This window comes from Rhipicephalus microplus, chromosome 2, assembly GCF_043290135.1.
Source record: "Rhipicephalus microplus isolate Deutch F79 chromosome 2, USDA_Rmic, whole genome shotgun sequence".
In the NCBI taxonomy this organism is placed as follows: Eukaryota; Metazoa; Arthropoda; class Arachnida; order Ixodida; family Ixodidae; genus Rhipicephalus; species Rhipicephalus microplus.
The window spans coordinates 114,258,015-114,281,009 of record NC_134701.1 but is presented as its reverse complement, the minus strand read 5'-3'; the positions used below and the strand labels follow the sequence as shown (position 1 = coordinate 114,281,009).

Below are 22,995 nucleotides of genomic sequence, written 5' to 3'. Positions count from 1 at the left end.
CAGTGGTTGTTTGTAAACCAGGCAAGTGTTGTAAACAAGCTTAATTTAATCCAAGGTTTAAGTAAGTGACCGAGCTCAGGGATTCCAAGCTGAAGCACTAGCTCGAATTCTGTTTGGGTAACACACATAAATGAATTGCTTTATATGGAGGGTTGGATGCATCACCGTAGATTTCCATTTATGACTTTCAATACTGCTCAGGTAGAGAATTGTAAAAAATAAACTTCAAAGTTATGCATGTACTGCAATTGGGGTGTCCTATTGGACTCTCCCATTGCAGCTTGGGTCCCATTGACGTCCATTTGAGTCCCATTGCAACCAACTGGAACCACCTATCATGACAGCAGGTCATCCTGTTAGAACTTCAAATATGCAGAGTTGGTTAAAATGTTAGAAGCCACTACATGGGAAGTCCAATTGGACAGTCCCATTGCAGCATGCACTTCCAATTGGGCACCAGTTAGACACCATTTGAACCCCACTTAGCCCCCTTTGCCACCCATTGCTCCTAACTGGAACATCCAGTTGGACCCATTAACTATTTTTGACTGGGCGACATTAAGCGTCACGAAGGAAGGCATCATAAATAACCAGTTTGTAACTGTTGACACATAAATGTCTCTAAATAACTCTTGAAAAATAAGTGATTACGGCATGGGGGGGGGGGGGGTGCACAAAGGCCAGGGTTTAAAATTTTTCTATAATGTAGTTGATACAGGTCACATTCTTATGTGGTGGTGACATTCCGAAAAGAATCTAATCGAAAAAGACGTTCTTATGTAGTGATTAATGCAGTTCTAGATGCAGCGCCACTGCTGTGAAACGTAAGTAAGGGTACGTGTAGCATGCCCCCCCCCCAGCGGTTCCTGTTCATGGAGTTGCTCTGTTTACCAAGCCATATTGATGAAGTCAAATGTTTCAGGTGAGCATGGAAAGTTTTCCGAGCACTAGTTGAATAGTATTAGGGAGATTAACCAACTATGTGTTGGACATACATGCTGCTTTTTGCAATGTTTTGTGGACTTCCTGCTTGTTCCCTTCAGTTGAGATACGCGTCGTCTGCATGCAGCGAGTTCCATCAAGTTGCATGTTGTGAAGAAGGCGCATGAGAAGCGCCCGTCGGGTGCTAGAGTACAGTAACATATCCAGTAACACTATGGGGCATAAGATCCCTAGATAAATAGGGAACTTGCTTTAATCTAGGGACCTTATCCGTTATCGCGGGGGAAGGGGGTTGTAGGGTGGTGGCGTGCTCTCTTGGCTGACTGCATGTTTTTGAAGAGTTTTTAGCAATATTCGGTTAATCATTGCGATTAATTCTTGGTTATTTATGTCTGCTATACCATTGCTATACCATTCTAAAGCTCGTTCGATTATATTAGCCGGTTTTGATCATTGTCAGCTTTGTTGTAGGCCTTTACCGAGTTGCACGTGGTTGTGAATGACAAGCGGAGAGCTCTAAAAGTGTTAGGCTATTGAAACACTGCATGAGCACCCGCAAGCATCCACTAGCTCAACCTGGCATCACTTCAATTTCTCATGCCAGCATGACCACATTAAAGATTAATGCGTGTGCACTTCTCACTTTTGCGCTTGCATTGGGCACCCGTACCCAGGGGCATGCCGTAGCGCCGTCGCTAGTTCTGGCACACAGAAACAAATGTTTTAGTACTCACTACCGCAGTGATATAAAATATTGTCTCAAACAATGACAGGGAGCCTACAAGAGCATGATGGCTCTCTAAAATAAACGGCGACACGAGACGCTCCCTCTTGGACAGCGAAACCGAAACTAATACATTAAAAGTATGGTTGAAAGCACTTGTAATATAAATTTTGGTTTTTGAGATGTTTTATTACCTCAATTGACACAAAATATAGTGACAAATAAAAAGAGTCTTAAACTGTACGGTGGTCATTAAGGGCTCCAGTGGTCACGACCATGGTCACCACGCGCTTGCAGTTTACTGTGGTATCCAACACGGAGGAAGCTTCCTCCGTGGGTATCCAACAACAAATTTTTTGTTTTTTAAAAAATTTGCCAAGAAGACGCGTGAGTTTGCCTGATGCGGTGTTTTATAAAATCAATAACTTTTTTTCTTTCTCCAGTACACTGTTGCTTATTTTGCTTAGCGCGCCCCTAGTGACTTCTAGCGGAGACAGCTGATACCGTTTCGCGCGCTCTCGAGTTCTCTCAAGATTGTTGATGAGCGACCGTTTTCTGTAAGCCGACAAACTGAACGTCGTGGAAGACGGTAGTAAATATGGATTCTAGCGTACGCGATCAACTTGAAAGCAAAGTCGTCTACGATCGTCACGTTGTAAGTCACCTGCGTCCACACTTTCACTTGGGCCTCTGATTTCTGCACCGCATGTCGATATCCTTCGACACGTTTCGTCGGTTTCGAATTGCCAAATGTAATTTTTAGCACGAACAACCTAGTAAGGTGTGGCCTCAGAAGGGAAACTGCCTGGTGTATCGTAACAACAGTGTCACTCATTGCAGGCAACGTACAAGTGGCTTGCGTCGAAATTCGATATTCATACAAACACTGCCAAAAGGTGAGTATACCTCGTTCGGTTAGCGGAACCTTCCTACTGTCGCCTGGTCGCCCTGTTTCTCCATCTTCGTAAAGGTACCTGAAGGAGTTTACAAACGAGCAAGAGGCCGATGGAAGCAATGTCATCGGGCATTCTGTCATTACTGGCATACAGGACAAGGTTCGTCGTTTCTTCTCCCCTAAAATGAGAACGGGTTTTGCACGCGTATGTTTGTGTTCATCTGCCATGAAAGTCCTTACTTTATAGTTCGCTATAGTTACCTTTGTAATTCTGCATATAAAATTGTCGCGCATTCCACCCTGGACAAAAGGAATGACTCATAAAACGCATACACCGTGCCTGTTTTCAACAACACAGTTTATTCTAGAATGAGCAGTAAATGTGCCCGTAAAGGGTTGAACTTCATGCACCAACTATTGTGTATATCACGTCATATTAAAATGTATATCGCACCATAAGAGCAACATGTTCATGATCGGTTGGCTTACAGTACTAATAAAAATTAGTAGTAACTTTATAGGAGGAGGTGGAACTTTCGTTAATGCGAAACCATTGAAAAGACACCACAGGCAATGCACATAAAGTTGACTTTCGTTTTTGTATTCTAGATCTACCGCGTTATCTTGACAGCAAGGCAGTCTGTGTCTGAAGCCAAAAACGATCTGACAACTGTGACGGGTGTTCATGCATTCAGTGCCCAGCCTTCGAACCTGGAGGTGAGTCTAGTAAAAAATTGTGTTGCATTGGCTTCTACTTCAAGTTAAAGTTTTCTTCCATTTTTACTTGAGTCACCAGCTTAGTTTCAATTGAAGACAAAGTAAAAAAGGATGATGTGAGGCCACTAAACATTTTATGGGCAGTGTTAATTAGAGCTAACAGACCTGAAAGCCAAGAAAAAATTAGGGGATGTTATTTGTAGTAATTGTGATGCAAATAATGAAGAAAAGTGGACAAAAAGATAGCCTGCCGCAGGCAGGGACTAGCAACCTTTGAATAGCGTGTTTAGTGCTCTACCAACCAAGCTACAGCCACAGCTGTCACCCTGTTCACTTCATGGAGTATATATGGGCATTTAAACTTGGGAGGAAGCACGTGATCTTTTCACGAGCTGGTATTTGTAGCAGGTCTTACAATGATAATGCCACCTTAACGCCATATGGTTGCTGGCTTTCTTATCGCTTTTACTGCACTGCTCTTAGCTTACAAGAAATTTGTGGGGCATCTGGTGTGACACTTTCTTACTATCGACACCGAGTGTGGAAGGATACATATATTTCAATCACCTTGCAGGACTGCATAGACAGATTAACAGAAGCAGCGACGTCCGACTTCAAGCTCAGGTAATCTTCATGCCTTTGCCTTGGCCATTTGACTTTCGTATTACAGCATGCGTGTGTTTTGTGAAGCATGTCTGTTTGTGATTGTGTTATCGTCTGTGTTCAGCACGCATTTGTTGATTTGTAGTAGAGATGATAGAACAACATTGCTTCAGAAATGTAGTAAACTTTTTGGTTACATTTTTTGCTGTAATTGTGTTGAACCTCTATTTACTTTGTATTGGCAACCACTTCTAACTTGTCACAAAGTGTGAAATAACCAGCTTTAAAATAGCCATATCAAACACATTAGGTGTGAAGTTCTTGTGGTACACATTCTCCAAAGACCGTAAGTTTAGTTAATGGGAGTGCTAACATAAAGAAAAGACTAGTATACAGAGCAATGTCTGGTTTCCTGCAAACATCTTCAAATAGAGCGTCAGCCAGCAACTGGATTTTTCAATGGTGGTGCATCTTGTCAGGCCTGCTTACACCAGAATTGCCAGAGGATCCCAGAAATTGTGTGCAATAACTGCTTACGCCTTTAGAGATTCGGACGAACTTCCCAGTGTGCCATTTAAAAGCGTGGCATTCTAGGTTAGGCAATTCTGCCACCAGTGGCAATCCTTGTAACTATGCTCCCTGTGTCGCTTAACCTGTCGACTATGTTCCTGCAGTGTGTGCCCCATTTACTGCGAAGCAGCGCAGAGGACGCGAGGCGCTAGAAAGGGTCTCAATGGAATCTCAACTGTGGCAGAAAGAAAAGCTGTTTCCCCTGCAAAGCCTCCTTCTCGTGCACAGGTGAGCGAGACCCTTAGAGCCTTCAGACATGCGCATTATTTCAGTGGAAAAAAAAAAAAAGCTGGATTTAACCAGCTAATGCCACACTTCATAGCAGATATGTGTAGGTACTATACTGTCGCGAGCACTGTGCAAACAAACTAAAAAAAGCAAATTTTACATTCACTGGCAGCTTTGTGCATCTTGTTTAGGCATTCAACGAAATGGTCTTGCAGCATGTCGTCATAAATAGCAAGAAAGGTGTATGGTGGCAAGGGTAGGTGATGCTGGAGAAGTCCCTTGACTAGGTTGTCAGGAGTACATGCGGTGCGCTCTCCCAGGAGCTACCACATCCAGTGAGCCATCTAAGAAAGTTGTTGATCATTGATTGTTTTCTCTGTTCATAAGCTGCTGTAGGCAGGTGTGTTCCAAAATACACTACATTACACTCTCAGTAAATGAAAATTTGTTAAATTGAACTACTGCTTAAACGAAACTATTGCCTGTGCAATGCTTGGTTTTGGGCTTGCATTCTGCACCCATGTTCACCTCTGAGTAAACGGTTAGGTGGAACATATTTTTCCGATCCCTTCAGGTTCCGTTTACTGAGAGTCTACTCTACTGTATAAGCACTAACACAGTATTTACTCGCATGATCACACCGCTTTTTTATTGTGTGATCATGCGTACTAAAATTTTTGGCAAAGAGATTTGAAGCTGAGTGAGTTAGTTTGCAGGTCAGTGACGACAGGTGTCAGCATAATAATAATAAAAAAAAAGATCATGTGGATCAACATTTCTTTTTGTAAAAAATTTGCCCTTTCAGACTCACAAGTCGCTTGTTCAAGGACATCTAAATATAACGGTGAACACTGCTAAAGAAAACAAACTTTTCAAAGCCATTCATTAGAGTATCTCCAATGCCTAATCTGTGATGTATTGAATTTTTTATTATTTGTTAAATATGTGCATTCTCGATTCTGACCGTGAGAAAGGTGCTTAAAATCTTTCAAGAACACACGGAGCTGTCTTAAGCCCTCCAGATACTGGGTCTCACCAACCCTGTGTAATTCTTAGTATGTGTTGTCCTTGCAATGACAGAGTCTAACAGATTAGGTGGCTGCATCAGTGAGTCCTCTATTGACGTTTTTACACACGCGGTGGCTTTTCTTAAAAAATAGCTTTATTTACTGCCTTGACTATCTATTTTTTTTTGTTATTGCACAGGTGTACATGCCAGAACAAAATGCACTAATTAGAAATAATTCTCTGCAGTAAACACCAGTTAGAAGGCAGTCGTTATGCTGCAATTTTCTATTATCTTGCATTTTTGTTTCGCATTTTGCTTTCTGTTCATTGAACCTTACTTTTGTGCCAATCGGTTGACCTGAAACGAAGCTTTGTGCTGTTGAATGTTCGACTATCGCTGCTGTTTGTTTGTGACACTTCTTTACATTATGCGATCTTGTGTGGGTCAAAGTTGTACTTTTTCTTGAGTCCACATATTGGAGTATAATGCTGTGTGCTTATTAAGAATATTGCTTACTAAGAATACGGCTTACTAAGAATACGGCTGTCAATGTCTGCTGCAGGACTCCAAGCCGGTGCCAACGAAAAGTGAGCCGGTCAAGACAGAGAAGGATAAACCTACGCCAACATCAGTAAGAGGAACACCTTGCTGCATTGTTTCCACGCTATTCTTTGTATAGCCAGGATTTTGTACACGACTTGCAGTTTGTGACTGTGGTGTTGTAGCAATATTGCAGCGGACAGGTATTGTAGCGAACAATTCAGGTAATTAAGAAACCACTTTTGTGGACTAAATCATGTCTTCTGAGTAAACAAAAATATAAGGGCAGCATTCCTTGTATTTTTTAAGATTTCCTTCTTCTTACCTCGGGTAGCATTTGTTCTTTAATTTTATGCCGGCACCACTCAGATGCATTGTTAAAAGCACGTGCTACCGGGCCTTTATATTGTTTAAATTTTTCCACCTCGATGGAAGAATGGTTACAGTGTTCGGCTGCTAACCCAAAGTTCGATAGAGGCGAAGTGGCAGAGGCCTGTGTACAGTGCTATGTCATTGCGCGCCAGAAGCTTGAAAGAACACCAGACGGTTGAAATTTCTGAGGCCATTCACTGCTGGTGTCTCTCATAGTTATATCGTGGTTTGGGGCGTAGAACTCCACATATTCTTCAAATGGTAGCAGTGCAGTATTAACTGATGTAGGTGCTGCTAACCAGTTCTACTATGTTGGGATAATGAAGAAATGTCAGTGGAATCAAAATGAAGACGGGCAGTGTTAGGTTTGCGACTCAGGTGTTGTACTGCTATGCATGAGCGAGGTTGATTCCGAACCATGACCCTCTCATTTCTGTGGCACCAAATTACAAAACTCTGGTGTACTTCGGTTTATGTAAAAGTTGAAAAACCCCATGAGGCGGATAATAATCAGGAATTTCCACTGAGTCATGCTTTACAAACATACCGCGGTTTGGTCATGTAAAACCCTATAAATTATTTGATTAGTTTATTTATTTATAGATACTGCGATCTTTCTTCAAGATCTTGGCAGCGTAGTACATTACAGGTGAACTCAACAGAAAAATGGTAAACAAACTTATGAATATCTTTGTACACGCACTTTCAAGAAAAAAAAAAAGAAAGCGACAGTATTCTAACAATTGTCAAATCGAACAAAAAATCTGTTAGCACAAAGTAAAAAAAAAGCACATGAAGCATCTCAGCTAAACTTCATCAGCTTCGTCTAAATGAAGGGAACGGCTTTATTTTCGATACTATCATGACATTAGCAAATAGGAAAAGTTTGCTTTCGTAAAATGAGTACCAAGGTTGCCAGTGAGAACGTTTGCACAGTGTACCGACAGGTTGGGCCTTTAGTCACATCACTCAGAAGATTTGTGGTATGCTGAATGGTATGCATGACTGTGTATACACTAAGGTAAAGCTAACTCTCAGGATGCCATAGTTGTGTGAGAGCCGCTAACTGTAGCTGCCCCAGACAGATTACAAACTCTCCTGTTGCATTTTTGGTTCTGTGTCTTTACAATTGCACAGCGAGGTTTTTCACTACGGCTTGTAGCTCACGACTGCTGCGTATCTTATTTTGATCGTTTGCCACCATTCCAAATGTTCTCTTGTCAACACTGTGTTTGCAGAAGGGCTCAGCCAAATCAAAGCCTAAGCAGAACAACCTGGCGACTGCCTTCGGCAAGGCTCGAACTGGAGGTAAGAATTGTTCTCTTGGCCCGTTTTGTGTGTGGTTCCTGTGTTAAAGGTGTGTTGTGTTTTGACCTCCTTTGAATTTGCCTAGTAGTTACAATATGTGCCTAATGTTTACAGTACAAAACAAGGCTTAGGTATTTGAAAAAAAATCGTCGTGTATTCCATTGTGCGTTTTTATTTGTTATGCTGGTTGACTCTTTGAGTTACCTGGCTCATCGGGGTGCAAGCAATGTTTGTATATGTGAAAAAAAAAAAGGCCGTTCATAATTTGCAAATTATTTGCCGATTGAGTGCTTCAGTTGTCATCTGGTGCTGCGGTAGTAGTGTCAAGTTCATTCGCTCACGATTGCTGCTGTCAAGTGTTGTCATGCTGGGTTTCATAATGCACTATTGCATACAAAAATGGTTATCATATCTGACCTTCAAATAATCAAGAAACACCTACTGTAAAAGCTGGAAAATAGGTTTGTGTCAGGGATGACAAGGAAAATGGCCGAAGAAGAGAAAAAGAAAAATGTACGGAATGCGAGCAATAGAAAAAAATTGCAAGATGAAAGAGAGGCGCGCGGGCATGAGATTGGAAGGCGGCCACGTGCAGAGGAGAACGTTGGCCAGAACGACGGAGGAGAAGATGGATAATTGATGCGGCCTGTGTCCTGCCCCAGGACTGCAGCGCTTCGAGAGCCGCCCGAGTCCTCACTTCAGCAAGCGGCTGTCTTCGTGCTCCGGTCATTCAACTGGTGGGCGGTGTACCGAGTGGCCAGGACAGGGCAGCATCACGCCGCTTACCTTGAACGAGCTCGGGCTTGCAGGCACCTGTCTGTCACATCAACGATGCATGGGCCAGAAGGGCCTAGGACGTGCCCGGAGTACCTGCTGGTACTAGTCCAACACCGGATGGGAACGACGTCCATACGCCTTGCGTCGTTTGCGGAGTGTCCTTTCACACCAGCGTGGACGCCAGGATTGGCAGACGTGGTGAGCGATGTGGGGAGATGCACAAAGGACTTTGCTGTACTAGGACTTGTTATATTGTGTTTTGGAGACCTAGTTGTTTATAAATAGCTTTAGTCTTTTGCGTGTACTTGTTTATGTGTGCAATGAAGTGTGTTTTTGTGCCACACTGTGTCGCCTTCATATATCAGTCCCGCCGGCTCAAATAAAACGCACCAAGCTGGTTGTGAACTTTTAGGTGCTATGTGGTCTAATGTACATAACTATCAGGTAGTTTCTTTAGGCATAGTGAAAGCTTATTCGCACTAGACACATCTGTTTTACAGTGAAAGCTGTTATGAAATCGGAACTCGGGTCACGGGCAGTTGTCCACCGTCCCTGCCGGTGTCCGTAGCCACATTGTGCAAAATTAGAAAAAAAAACCTAGTACCAATATGACACAATGAGGCTCGAACCCGGGTCTACTGGTCGTCAGCGAGCCCAATATTCTACAACTAAGCCACGCTGGTGCTTGGGACTTGTTGGCAAATTCACCTTAGGCAGGCTCGATGTCGGGAAAAGCAATCGCATTAATACGACTTATAAAGTATTTTAAAACAACGAAAGAACAACCGGCCGTTGCACAATGCGAATAGCGTAATGAGTGGGTTGTCCAATGATCAAACTCATTACAAAAGCTTGTTCTTGTTCACCTAGCGACTGTGGCACATATCCACTTGAGCCATAATTCCTTATTGTCGTCAGCCACTGCATGAACAGTTGGCAAAAAGTTCCTTGCGTGTTTTTAGCGGATACCACGCTTCTCAAAAGAATGACAAAGTTAGCATAGCCAATGCCGGGCTACTACCCAAAAATTTTATTATTAATGCCGTAGTGCATATCAAGCAAGTGTGCGTGCAGTAGTTACCCAACGAGTGTTTAGAAAAGGCTCTGAAATGCTGCTCTTCTAGCTTTCGCTGTGACTGTGCTGCGCTTTCCGCGCAGGCGTGGCATTTCTTTCTTACGGTGTTCATAGTTGATTGAGTGTGTTTGGGCTGAACTTGGTAAGGACGTGTAGGTCAGAGCAACCCAACATAATATATTTAAGCAATTTTTTTTCTGAAAGTGTTGTTAGATAAAACTTCAGTTGTTGTAGTCTTGTATGCTCACTCACTGTTTCTGTGATATTGATGTGTTATGTCGCTAAAGCATCAAAGTATTGCACGTGTTGGTGCGATGAAGTCTTGATGACGTCCACTGAATAGTTGGTGATGTGCACTGTGGTGTCCTTGTCATGGTTAGAAAAGTTTCTGCACAGCAAAAACTCGGAAAAGTGGCAGGTCATTGTTGTCACAATGTTGATATTTCGTCCGGCCCATTTTGTTTGAGTTAGCGAGAATAAAACATGAAGGCGATACCATGTGGTGTGAGAACACACTTCATTGCACGCACACAGTCGTAAACAAGTACACACGAAAGACTAAAGCTATCTAGAAACAACTAGGTCTCCTAAACACAATAGTTAACAAGTTCTAGCATGGCTAAGTCCCACGGGCATCTCTAATCGCTCACCACGTCCGTCGGTACTTGTGTCCACGCTGATGTAAAAGAATGCTCCGCAAAAGAGGCGAAGGCATGGAAACGTCGTTCCCATCTGGTGTTCAACTGGTGCCGGCTAGTACTCCGGGCCCATTCCCGGCCCCTCTGGCCCGTGCCCCATTGATGTGACAGACAGGTGCCTGCAAGCCCGGGCCCATTCAAGGTCAGCGGCATGACGTTGACCTGTCCCGGCCACTGGCTGCACCGCTTGCTAGCTGAATGACCGGAGCACAAAGATGGCAGCTCACCGAGGTGAAGAGTCAGGCGACTCTTTTTCATTTTCCTGTTTCTTCTATTGCTTGCGTTCTGTTCATTTTTTTCTTCGGCCATTTTTTTTTTTGTCGTTCCTGACACTCATTTTTTTTTTCAATGTATAGCAATGAAAGGAGATCTGTGTATAATATAGACAGAAAAGCTTAATTCGTAGAAAAGCTGTGACAGTGTGGCAACCATGGCCAACTGAATCGAACCAACTCACGTGCCCTCACCATCATTATTAGCATAGCCATAGGGAGTGGCGATTAGTGGGGGGGGAGGGGGGTTGTTTCGAGAATGTTTACATTTTGTGTGTTCATATAGGCATGTCTATGAACACATGCGCAGACACATGCATACAGGTCTGGTGGTACCCCTTAGACAAAAAAAAAACATCTGGCTTGATTGATTGGCATTGCTTTGTTTGCTATCAGAATCGTTTCAAGGGGTGGCAACAGTTAACATTTTTATTACCATAAGAAATTATGTGAGCTCAGCACTGCTTTTTTTTTCTAACTTTGTGTGAAAATGAGTGGGGTAGGACAACAGTTCATCGTATCGTTCAGAAAACAATCTAGTTCGTGGAGCCACATCAAAATTTGACAGCACACATGAAGTTTGGAGTATGTGAGGGAAATATTTACAATCGGCAGATGCAGAAGGTTCACATTATGACATGAAGCAAAAGACAAAAAAGAAGAGTAAAAGAGGGATACCGACATCTTTCAGTTTTGAAACAGTTGGCAGGGCATTTAAGTAGTTTTTTTAACCTAATACTAGCTTAATTGTATTAATTTTACAGGGTGTCCAAGCTAACTACAACTAGAGTTTAAAAATATGCTGACAAAATTTATGATATTGCCAATAAATGCATGTTTCTGACTATAGCATATAGTACATTGAACTAGTTTTTGTGTTCTGCTCAACTGCCTCATTTGACAAGATTAATTCACTAACCTATCAAGTGGCAAAGCTGGGAAAAAAATTTCAGCTAGGAAATTGTAGTTTGATTAGACAGCTTCTAACCTTCAATACATGAAGTGTCAGGGTTTTTCTACTTCTTCTATTTGCCTGTGAAAGGCAAAAAATACCATGTGACATACTCACTTGCATTACCTTGCAACCAAGCATTTTGCCTGCTAATGACTGCAGCGTTTAGCTAGGTGTGCCTCCCCTTCAAAGGTGGCGGGATGACGGTGGTAGTGGCTGATAATAGTACAGTGATAATAATTGTGGTAGTGATGGTGGTAATGATGATGGTAGCACCAGGACAATGACAGTGATAGTGATGGCACACCTTTTGCTTGTAGTAGCACAAGAGATATCCACTGTGTCTGCTTATCAGTCATGAACAAGTGTAAGGTGCTATTTGCATGAATTGTAGACTGAATGTTAGGAAGCATGGCAGTCACTGTGCGAAAATGAGCATGGTATTTGGTGTTTTTTTGTATTTTACGAGATTTTACAAAAAATAGAAGAATGCAGATACTTGCTACATAAAAAGTAAGAAACTGTCTACTCGGATGTTTTGCAAACCCATCTATAGCTTTTTAATTGAGGTTTTGGCCTAGATTTATTGCTTTAGAAGTTAGTTAACTAATCTTGCCCAATTATGCAAGTAATCGAGACACAAAAAATAGTGTATCTTAATCTATGAAATGGTCAATAACATGCACTTGACCGTGTTTTCACGAAGAGCGTCTGCATGTTTTTTAACTCTGGCAAGACTTAGCTGGGGCCCTATGTCTCATTATCATCAGCCTGACTACACCCACTGGCAGGGCAAAGGCCTCTCCAATAATCCGCCAATCAACCCGGTCTTGTGCTTTCCGTTGCCGCATTATGCCTGCAAACTTTTTAATCTTATCGGCTCACCTAACTTTCTGTCTATGCTGTGGGCTGCCTGAGGATAATACCTCAGGATGACACCGGACATTGATTACCACAGCATAGGTATCACGCCCAAACTTTCTGTCCATGCTGTGTTTACCACAGCATAGACAGAAAGTTTGGGCATAAGGTCTATGCTGTGGTAAACCATGTTTTGATGTGTTATACTCAGGCAGCATCACTCCATTTTCAAAAATGCTTTGTGGCTACAAGCAGCATTGAAAAGTGAATTTGCGGAAATTTTATTGTGCCCACCAATGCCACCCATTGAACTACATAAAGAAGCATTTGAATACAGTGACTTCATATTGCAAAGCTAGTTTTTCAAGTTTATTATGACATCAATGAACTCAAAACCATAGCTAGTAAAAAGGGGCTGCTAGAGGTATGCTCTCTACTGTTCTTACTTCATTCTGCTTTACGTTATGTTACACCAAAATATAAATGCGACTTCAATTTTGTCCCTCCGAACGGTATACAAAGAGGGTGTCCTCTTTCAGCTGCTAGTGCATCATCGAAGTCGACACCAACCGCAGAGAAGGATGCAGGCGACAGCAAAGTGACACCAAAAGGTACACCTTCCAGTGGCGAGGCAACGAAGAGGAAGAGTGTCGACAAAAGTCCGAGCGACAAGTCCACGCCCAAGAATAAGCGAATCAAGACGGAGGTGCCAGCTTCTTTAGAGGTGTCCTCCGTGACAAGAAAGAAGCCATCGCGGAAACACGTCATCAGGTGCGCCAACTGCAGTCTTAGTTCTGGGAGTTGTGGTTGCTTAGCACTGTTCAGGTGATGTTGTTTACCATTTTAGCAGTAGATTTTGTGGCAGGTGTCATGTTTCATGTTAAAGAGATGGTATTATTTTTTTTTGTGTATCTTCTCGTGAAAATATTCTTATATTGGGCTTGGTGCATTCACAAACTTGCTTGCAGTCCTTGCTTGTTTTTAATGTTGATTTCCAATGACAAAGTTGGAGCAAGTCTTCGTGCTCATTTTGGGGCAAGTGTGTTTCAGTGGTAGAGTAAGAGTGGGAGGCAAGTGTTCTAATGAAAAAGTCGGAGTATATTCATAGTGGGAGTGACTCCGAGGAGCGGGCAAAGTTGGTCCACCAAAATCAGTGGAGTGGACAGGAAGTCGGTGTGGCGTACTCTGTTTAACGCATTTGCCCACTTGGGGGTGCTGCCGATGTCTCGTGTCTTGGCAGCAATGGTGGATGACATAGCTGACTGGGAAAGTTGGCGACAGCTCCGAACCAGAAAGCTCCAGTGCATCGGATAGTGATAGCGACACTGAAGCTACCGTGTACAAGTGGTAGTTCAACAAAATTTGACTGTGAAATTAGGGGAATGAAATAACTATGCGCAAGGCATTCTAAGCACCACAAAGACTTCCTCTTCCAGCTTGCTCTCCATGCTTGTTCCGGCAGCCAGATTGTGTTCCAATCGCAAATTTGGAGGCGTTGCTTTATGCCGTAATTGAGCACTCGCTTGCAGAGTCCATCGGCCACTCTGACTCTGCCGTTGGAATTCCACACAAAAGACATCTCTTTTTGGAAGGACTTTTTCTGAAAACACACTGTCTGAAACACAATAAAGTCTGAAATCTGAAGTGAGACACACTGAAATCTGAAAACTCACTGAAGCTTATGATTTAGTCAAAATTAACACACCAACTGCCCCTCACCAAAAAAAGAAATCATAGGTAAAATTGTAAAATCTGATTTACTAGGCTCAAAATTTCATTGTTTGAGAAGTTTCAGAAGCATGAAATCACTGAGTCTTCATTGTTTTGGTATTTCAGTGACTCGGAAGATGAAGAAGATGAAGTAACGCAGTCAACAACGACACCCCCCAGTTCAGAAAATGCCACAAGTGGTAAGGGTTATGTGGTTAATATAGTACTGTACATAATTAAAGGGACCAACACGATACAGACCATGCTTGCTAGACGGTGAACTGTAGTGATAAAATCTAGTATGTTGTTTGTGCATAAGTAGAAATTGTAATTGTAAAACAGTCACACGAAATGTACTTAAAAAAAAAAAAAAAACGTGACTGGTCCCCCTATAGAGGAATTGATATAACACGAAAGTGAAACATGTCTCTCCAGAGGCAGCGTTTATAGTGCATTGTTTCACAACAGCAACAAACTGAAAGTCACGTTAGGAATGGCAAGCAGCTCGACACTTGCAGCACACACCTCGAGCAGAAAGCATGCGTGAAATTAGCATACACAGGACGAGTGCGGACTAACAACTGCCACAATCCTTCCTGCGTCATGTATCAGCATGGCGCTCATTTTGTAATTGGGCAGTGGCAGCTTGTGAAGTGATCTTCGTCCTCTTTAAGTTATGAGTCTGATAAGTGCGTGTGCAGGAAAGACCACGCTCCCAGGGGCTGGGGGAAGGAGGGATGGGGGGCAGCGCATTATGGAAGCGGCGACTTTGAGAGCGTGCTATCTTGCATCTGATAATGAAAACGCGCTATAGTTTCCAAGCTTTGAGGACTGCCAAACGGTGTATGGTGTATATAAATGGCTTGCCATCAGCACTCTAGACAACGTACGCTTTGTGGCGTAGTGGTTAGCGCTGCGCACTGAGAATCGAAAAAAATTGCTGGTTCGATTCCACGCGACGGATGTTTGCTTTCTGATTTTTTCTTTGCTATCTCTTAGCGTGTATTTTTCAACGTCACTTTGGTGATATATTTTTGAACGTCACTTTCAATGTCAGTGGAGCCGTGGTGGACCCCGACATAAAACACTTTTGTGTCAAAAAAAAAAAAAAAACAGTAGTGACCGGCTGCTACATCAATTCGCTTCAATGAAGCCTTTGTACTTGCAATGTAGGTATGCAAATTGCCGATCAAAGTTGGGTGTTATTTAACACAGCATACTGTACTCATACCTTGATATAACAAACGCAGATAAAGTGAATTATTGGTTATAACGAAGTAAGTGAAGAATAGTTTTGTTTTTGGTAAACTGGTGTGCACAAATGTAAACAAGTGACTACAAAAAAGAAGATACAGGGACGAGCACAAAAAGCTTTGTCATATATTTTACGAATACAGGTTTATAATGAATTTTCGCTTGGTACGAAGCATTTTCGTGGCAGGTGTGACTTCATTATAATGACATTTGAGTGTAGTTTTAAATTGCATTCTTGAAACTACATAGGCATTTGTGCTTTTTTCTACGCGCATTCAAGCTGTAAGAAAGTTCACGCTGATGATGCTGCATTCTGTACAAATGATGCTGCATTCTGTACAATAATTTGAATGTTTTTCAGCGAAACCTCTGCTGATATGTTTTTCAGGGAACTATATGAAATGAAAAATAGGAACCAGGAAATGCAAAAGTTCAGAAAAAAGACAAAATTTAAAAATGACAGTTGCAGTGAAGTGCACACAATCTTTATTTGGTTACTTTGGGCATGTAAAAAACTTTTGCACTGTTGGCTGGTGCAATTTTTAAAGTCGATTGCCGCGAGATGAACAGCTGCAGTGTTAAGAGATAAGTCTGGCTACTGTTGGCTGGTGCAATTTTTAAAGTCGATTGCCGCGAGATGAACAGCTGCAGTGTTAAGAGATAAGTCTGGCTAGTTGTGAATGACTGACTTGAGAGACTAACTATTTTATGCAAATTAGATGCCTGCAGTACAGTATGGGTCTCGTCATGATCACTTGTGCATACATTTACTCTGAATAAATCAGCTAAACTCCTAAGTAAACCCAAGTAAACATCTGATGATGTGAGCTCTGATACCTGGGCTGGTATTCTCAAGTGACCATATGCGGTGATGCTTTTTTGTGTGAAATTTTTGCCAGAGGCACTCCCATCTGTGAGTGGTAACTTTCTTGGCCCTCTTTTCTAGTACAGTTACCGCAGTGTCAGATCAGTATGGCTTGCAAATACCAGAGCTTTGATTATGCCCAAACACCTTGCAAATGTGGAAGTACCTCTGCAAGCAATCTTCTGATAATACTGCTCCTCCTCCTTGCACTGCTTTGCGCTGTTGCACACTCAGCCACGGTCTGGTCGGTGAGGACGAGAATGGTGTTCCCCGCAGAGACGTAATGGTATGTGATTGTTTTGGCCCCAACAGTTAGAAGCATTAAAGAATTAACCACATAAAGCACGCTTGCATGATCATCGTGACGATTCAGAAGTAAGGAGACAGTACAAAAATACCACGGGAAGCATGGACAATAATAAGTGTTCGGCAACTCGACTATGCAGCCAAACTGGTTTCGGAGGCTTTGCGTTTTATAATAATGCGCATAAGATTAAGTGACATCATAGACACCTTGCTAATATTGCCACGACATAGTGCCTGCATTCAAACAACGCGCCCATCACCACGCGCACAGAGACATACATGGGCGCCGTCTAGTGTTGCGCAGAGACGATGATGATAGCACGAGAACCCAGCTGGCCCCTGCTGATGTGTGCCACGCGCTTGGGACTCTTCTTGAAGAAGTAGAAGAAAAAGACATCTTGCCGTTCTACTGTAACGTGCTACGACCATAGTCCCTTTGAGTTGTGGGCACAGGTTCGCCCTTTAATAAATACGTTTTATTATACCCCGAGTCCTTCAACATCGTTACATTTCTGGTGGACGTGCTGGGTAATGAATCAAAGCCCTACGAACGCAAGACAGCGTAGCCCCGACCACCAGCCAGTTGATACTGCGGAGCCGACACCTGTGCATCAGAGGACCAGTCGCCGTCTTCGAGGTGATTCACCAGAATTCAGCCCACTCCACTTTACGCCAAGGGGAACTCAGTCAATGGACGCCGCCACCATGACAAGTCATGTAACACCAGCCCAAGTGGTGATAAATCAGCCTCACCAGCCACCAGTATTTCATGGCGACTCGTATGAAGACGTAGAAGATTGGCTGAACCTCTTTGAGAGAGTGGCACGTTTGAACGGTTGGGACGAGAGAGAGAAGCTCCGCCGCGTATACTTTGCTTTGGAGGACTTCGCAAAGACGTGGTATGAAAACCATGAAACCTCCTTTACGACCTGGGATGAATTTCGGCGACAAGCTCTGGCGACTTATGCCAGCGCGGATCGCAAAGAAAAGGTGCAGGCTGCGCTCGAATCCAGGAACCAACTCACCAACGAAAGTGTCGCAATGTATATCGAGGACATGATCCGCCTGTTCAAGCGCGCAGATACCCATATGACCGAAGACAAGAAGCTACGCCACCTCATGCGTGGGGTGGAGCAAGAGCTATTCGCTGTTCTCGTCCGCAACCCACCACGAACAGTTGCGGAGTTTCATACGGAAGCGACAGCCATAGAGAAAACGCTAGAACAGCGGGCTCGACAGTACAATCGAGACATAAACTATGCACCTGCCAATGTCTTCTCTGGACGCCAGCGAAGTGACATGGACGCTCTGCGAGAACTCATCAGGTCGGTGATCAGGGAAGAGCTCAGCAAGTTGCAAGCACCTCACACTAGAGCAACACTGTCTGTAGTCGACGTAGTACGAGATGAACTGAGGCAGATGATACGTGAGCCGGAGCGTGTGCCACAGCCGATCCAACGCATACCAACGTACTCTGAAGTACTCAGACAACCCGCGGCGCACACCAATGCAGCAGTTACGATGGCCTCTCCTTGCCCACAAACGGTACGCAGTGCACCTCGTCCACTAGAACCGACGGCTACCTACCTGCCACGAGCCCGTGGTGTAGCTCGCTACGTGGATCAAAGGTCCCGGAAAAGTGACATCTGGCATGACCATGAGCGCAGGCCTTTGTGTTTCCATTGTGGGGAAGCAGGTCACCTGTATAGGTTCTGCCCTTACCGACAGGCAGGATTAAGGGGCTTTCCGTTGTACGCACCATGCCCTCGAAACGGTGAACGGCCAACCGAGATCGAAGAGTACTTGTCCGCGCGCCAGAGCCCACTCACTCCACGCCAACATCAGCCAAGATCGCCGTCGCCCAGGCGTTACCGATCACCAAGCCCACGTGCTTCTTCCGCACGGTCTGGGCACCGTTCTACAAGCCCACACCAGGAAAACTGAAGCAAGCGACCTGTGGAGGTGAGGCCGCTGATAACGACAGTTGCGAAGATCCTCCATTGCGGTTTCAAGGTGACGATGCTATGTTTACAGAGGATAAGCGCAGCAGTGCGAAGATTACTTCAGATTTGCGGTTGAAAATAGACGGATACGAGCTGAATGCTTTAGTTGACACCGGCGCTGATTATTCGGTAATGAGTCACAAATTGGCAAAGAAACTGAAAAAGGTTGTAACAAAATGGAGTGGGGCACAGATACGCACGGCAGGTGGCCACACTATTACACCGCTCGGCAGATGCACCTCAAGGCTCGAAATAAGAGGCTTTACTTACGTTGCTGACTTCATCGTGCTGCCGGACTGTTCAAGGGAGCTTATACTAGGAATGGATTTTCTGCAAGCCAATGGAGCCATAATTAATCTGCGCAGATCCAGTGTAACGTTTTCGACAGAACAAGCTATGTCGGTGGAGGAATCGGAAAAGTGACGTCTTACTGCTTTGCGCGTTGTTGATGATGACGTCACAGTGCCACCTCGCTGTAGTGCAATGGTGCTTGTTGAAAATAAGGCATTTTGTGACCACGAAGGAATAGCGGATGGAAACGTAGAGCTATTTTTAAACAAAGGAATTTGCGTGGCAAGGGGTGTTGTTCACTTAACGAATGGCCGCTCAGTTGTCCTCCTTACGAATTTTGGGAATGAATGTCAGCACATCGCGCAAGGTATGGCTATCGCCTATTTCCACGAGTTCTGCATGGCGACTGAACTATGCAGTTTAGCGACAACGCCAACCACTCCACAAGAGACCTGCAACGTCGACGCATCGGTTAATGTCAACCATAGGCTCCCAGAATATCAAAAGAAACGATTGTTTGCCCTTATAAAAGAGTTTTCGGACTGCTTTTCAACGTCCTCTAAGGTGCGACGAATGGCTATTGCAAAACACAGGATTATAACAGAAGAAGCCACGAGACCGATTTACCAACACCCATATCGAGTATCGCAAAAGGAAAGAGACGTCGTCAAGAAACAAGTGGAGGAGATGCTTTCAGATGACGTGATCCAGCCTTCCAGCAGTCCATGGGCGTCTCCCGTAGTGCTTGTTAAAAAGAAAGATAACAGCCTTCGATTCTGCGTCGACTATCGGAAACTGAACAGCGTAACGAAACGGGATGTATACCCTCTGCCGCGTATCGATGATACACTCGATCGACTACGGAGTGCGAAATACTTCTCCTCCCTTGATCTCAAGAGCGGATATTGGCAAATTGAGGTGGATGAGCGCGACCGTGAAAAGACGGCATTCATAACCCCAGACGGACTCTACGAATTTAAAGCGCTTCCATTCGGTCTGTGCACAGCGCCAGCTACGTTTCAGAGAATGATGGGCGCTGTCCTCGCGGGACTGAAATGGCAGTCCTGCTTGGTGTACTTGGATGACGTTGTCGTATTTTCCGCTACATTCGACCAACATCTAGAGCGACTCCGCACAGTATTAGAAGCCATTCGTTCAGCAGACTTGACCATCAAGCCAGAAAAATGCCACTTCGCTTTTGAAGAGCTTCCGATTCCTCGGACACGTCGTCAGCTCCGACGGCGTTCGGCCAGATCCCGAAAAGACAGCTGCCATCGCGAAGTTCCCGACACCCAAAGACAAGAAGTCAGTACGTCGCTTTCTGGGTTTATGTGCGTACTATCGGCGATTTGTGGAAAATTTTTCGAACATTGCTGAACCACTTACTAATCTGGCAAAAGACGAGGTGCCCTTTAGGTGGGAAAGTGAACAACAGGAAGCATTTGATGAGTTAAGAACACGCCTGCAAGCCTCTCCAATCCTCGCCCACTTCGATGATACTGCCGAAACTGAAGTTCACACTGATGCGAGTAACGTCGGCCTCGGAGCCATTCTAGTCCAGCGGCAAAACGGCCAAGAAAAAGTGCTAGCGTATACCAGCCGCAAGCTTTCGAAAGCTGAGACAAATTACTCTGCAACCGAAAAAGAGTGTCTCGCGGTCATTTGGGCCATAAGTAAATTTCGGCCGTACCTCTACGGTAGACCATTCCGAGCAGTAAGTGACCACCATTGCCTGTGTTGGCTGGCGAATGTTAAGGATCCCTCTGGCCGACTGGCAAGATGGAGCCTTAGGCTACAAGAGTACGATGTTACTGTGGTATACAAATCTGGGAAAAAGCACAGCGATGCCGACTGCCTGTCACGCGCACCAGTGGAGACGAGTGAGCCGGAGGAAGAAGACTTCCCGTTTCTAGGCGTCGTCCAGGCATCAGAAATCGCTGAACAACAACAAAATGACCCCGATTTGCTGCCGCTTATACAGCGTCTCCAAGGACTCAACGTTAAAGTCCCGCGCACTTTATCCAGAGGGCTCCCTTCGTTCTGTCTTCGGGAAGGGGTCCTTTACAAGAGGAACTTCAAGCCTCATGGTGACAAGTTTTTACTCGTTGTACCTGCACCTTTACGAAACGAGATTCTGCACGCATGTCATGATGAGCCAACATCTGGGCACATGGGTGTCAGCCGTACATTCGCCAGAATTCACCTAAAATACTACTGGCCAAAACTGTTATCATCAGTTCAGCGCTATGTGAAAACTTGCCGTGAGTGTCAAAGACGCAAAACTCCATCCGTGAAACCTGCAGGCCTCCTCCAGCCAATAGAACCACCGCATGCCCCATTCCAACAAGTTGGTATGGATCTCCTAGGCCCGTTTCCGACATCGACTGCACACAAGAAGTAGATAGTCGTAGCCACAGACTATCTCACTCGCTATGCTGAGACTGACTCGCTGTACACTGCAACATCTCTTGAAGTTGCCAAGTTCTTCATCAACAACATAGTCCTCAGACATGGTGCACCCAGCGTGGTAATTACAGATCGTGGCCCAGCTTTTACTGCAAACCTAATGAAATGTCTGATGCGAATGACCCACACAGACCAGAGAACTACAGCATACCATCCTCAAACAAATGGCCTAACGGAGCGCTTGAACAGAACTCTGACTGATATGCTTTCAATGTATATCGACGTCGAACATAAACTGTGGGATGAAATATTGCCCTACATCACGTTCGCATATAATACAGCCGTTCAAGAAACAACGCGAGTGACACCATTTGAACTTGTATTCGGCCGAAGAGTCACCACTCCACTGGATGCCATGTTACCACTGAATGATAAAAGCAGCAATCCACCTGGCCTAGACGACTTCCTGCAAAGAGCCGAGGAAGCACGACAGATGGCGAGATACAGACAGAATACGCCGCCAACAACGTATCGACTCCTATCGGTACAATCAGCGTCCTACCGAAGCGCATTTTCAACCAGGTGACAAAGTATGGATATGGACCCCAGTGCGTCGCCGCGGACTTTCTGAAAAACTTTTTAGCCACTACTTCGGGCCTTACGAAGTACTCCATCGCGTAAGCGATGTAACTTACCAAGTCAAATCCGCTATACACGGGAGCTCAAAACGCCGCAACCCTACAGAGGTTGTACATGTAGTCCGGATGAAGCCGTACTATGAGAGATCACCGGAAGACCAGTGACGCCTACGCCTACCACGAATCTATTCATTGCCTGACGCATCGGGACGATGCGTGTGAGGAGGGGGATTATGCCACGACATAGTGCCTGCATTCAAACAACGCGCCCATCACCACGCGCACAGAGACATACATGGGCACCGTCTAGTGTTGCGCAGAGACGATGATGATAGCACGAGAACCCAGCTGGCCCCTGCTGATGTGTGCCACGCCCTTGGGACTCTTCTTGAAGAAGTAGAAGAAGAAGACATCTTGCCGTTCTACTGTAACGTGCTACGACCATAGTCCCTTTGAGTTGTGGGCACAGGTTCGCCCTTTAATAAATACGTTTTATTATACCCCGAGTCCTTCAACATCGTTACAATATGGCATACACAAATTTTGGAGGTCCGTGCTTTTGTTTGCAGGACTAGAAAATACTATATGGTGGGTATTGTCCCCACCATATTGTATGGTTTATGTCATTGTCAAGCGGAGCCAAGCTTCATAAGTCGGCATACCTATTCTTCATAGCCAATCAGGCGTACTCAGACAGACTGACCAGGAACATTACAGTTAAACCTGCTTATAACAAACCTCCGTATAACGAATTCCTCAGTATAACGAAGCTTTTCTATTTCCCGCTGTTACCCCATAGAACATGTGTTTGCGACCTCTATGTAATAAAGTAACAGCGGGAGACATCTTTGATATAACGAATTTTCATCACGGAAAATCAGGAATTGTGCCTCGGATTTTGTCATTTTGGCAAGAGCATGCATCTTACGTCGTTGCCTCGCCGAAGTACGAAGCGGCGGCGCATGCACGTGGCAACCCC

The 22,995-nt window shown here is 44.5% G+C and overlaps 1 protein-coding gene across 1 annotated transcript in view; it reads left to right on the top strand.

The window, feature by feature from the left end:
• The first annotated feature begins 2,166 nt into the window (after positions 1–2,166).
• LOC142785628 (uncharacterized) overlaps positions 2,167–22,995 on the top strand; it is a 38,326-nt gene continuing 17,497 nt past the window's right edge. Inside the window, exons 1-10 of the mRNA XM_075883897.1 lie at positions 2,167–2,321; positions 2,507–2,562; positions 2,637–2,721; positions 3,171–3,278; positions 3,853–3,902; positions 4,556–4,679; positions 6,251–6,319; positions 7,839–7,908; positions 13,083–13,314; positions 14,380–14,453. Coding sequence (XP_075740012.1) covers positions 2,265–2,321; positions 2,507–2,562; positions 2,637–2,721; positions 3,171–3,278; positions 3,853–3,902; positions 4,556–4,679; positions 6,251–6,319; positions 7,839–7,908; positions 13,083–13,314; positions 14,380–14,453 — 925 coding nt within the window. The 5' untranslated portion in view covers positions 2,167–2,264. The remainder of the gene's footprint in view (positions 2,322–2,506; positions 2,563–2,636; positions 2,722–3,170; positions 3,279–3,852; positions 3,903–4,555; positions 4,680–6,250; positions 6,320–7,838; positions 7,909–13,082; positions 13,315–14,379; positions 14,454–22,995) is intronic.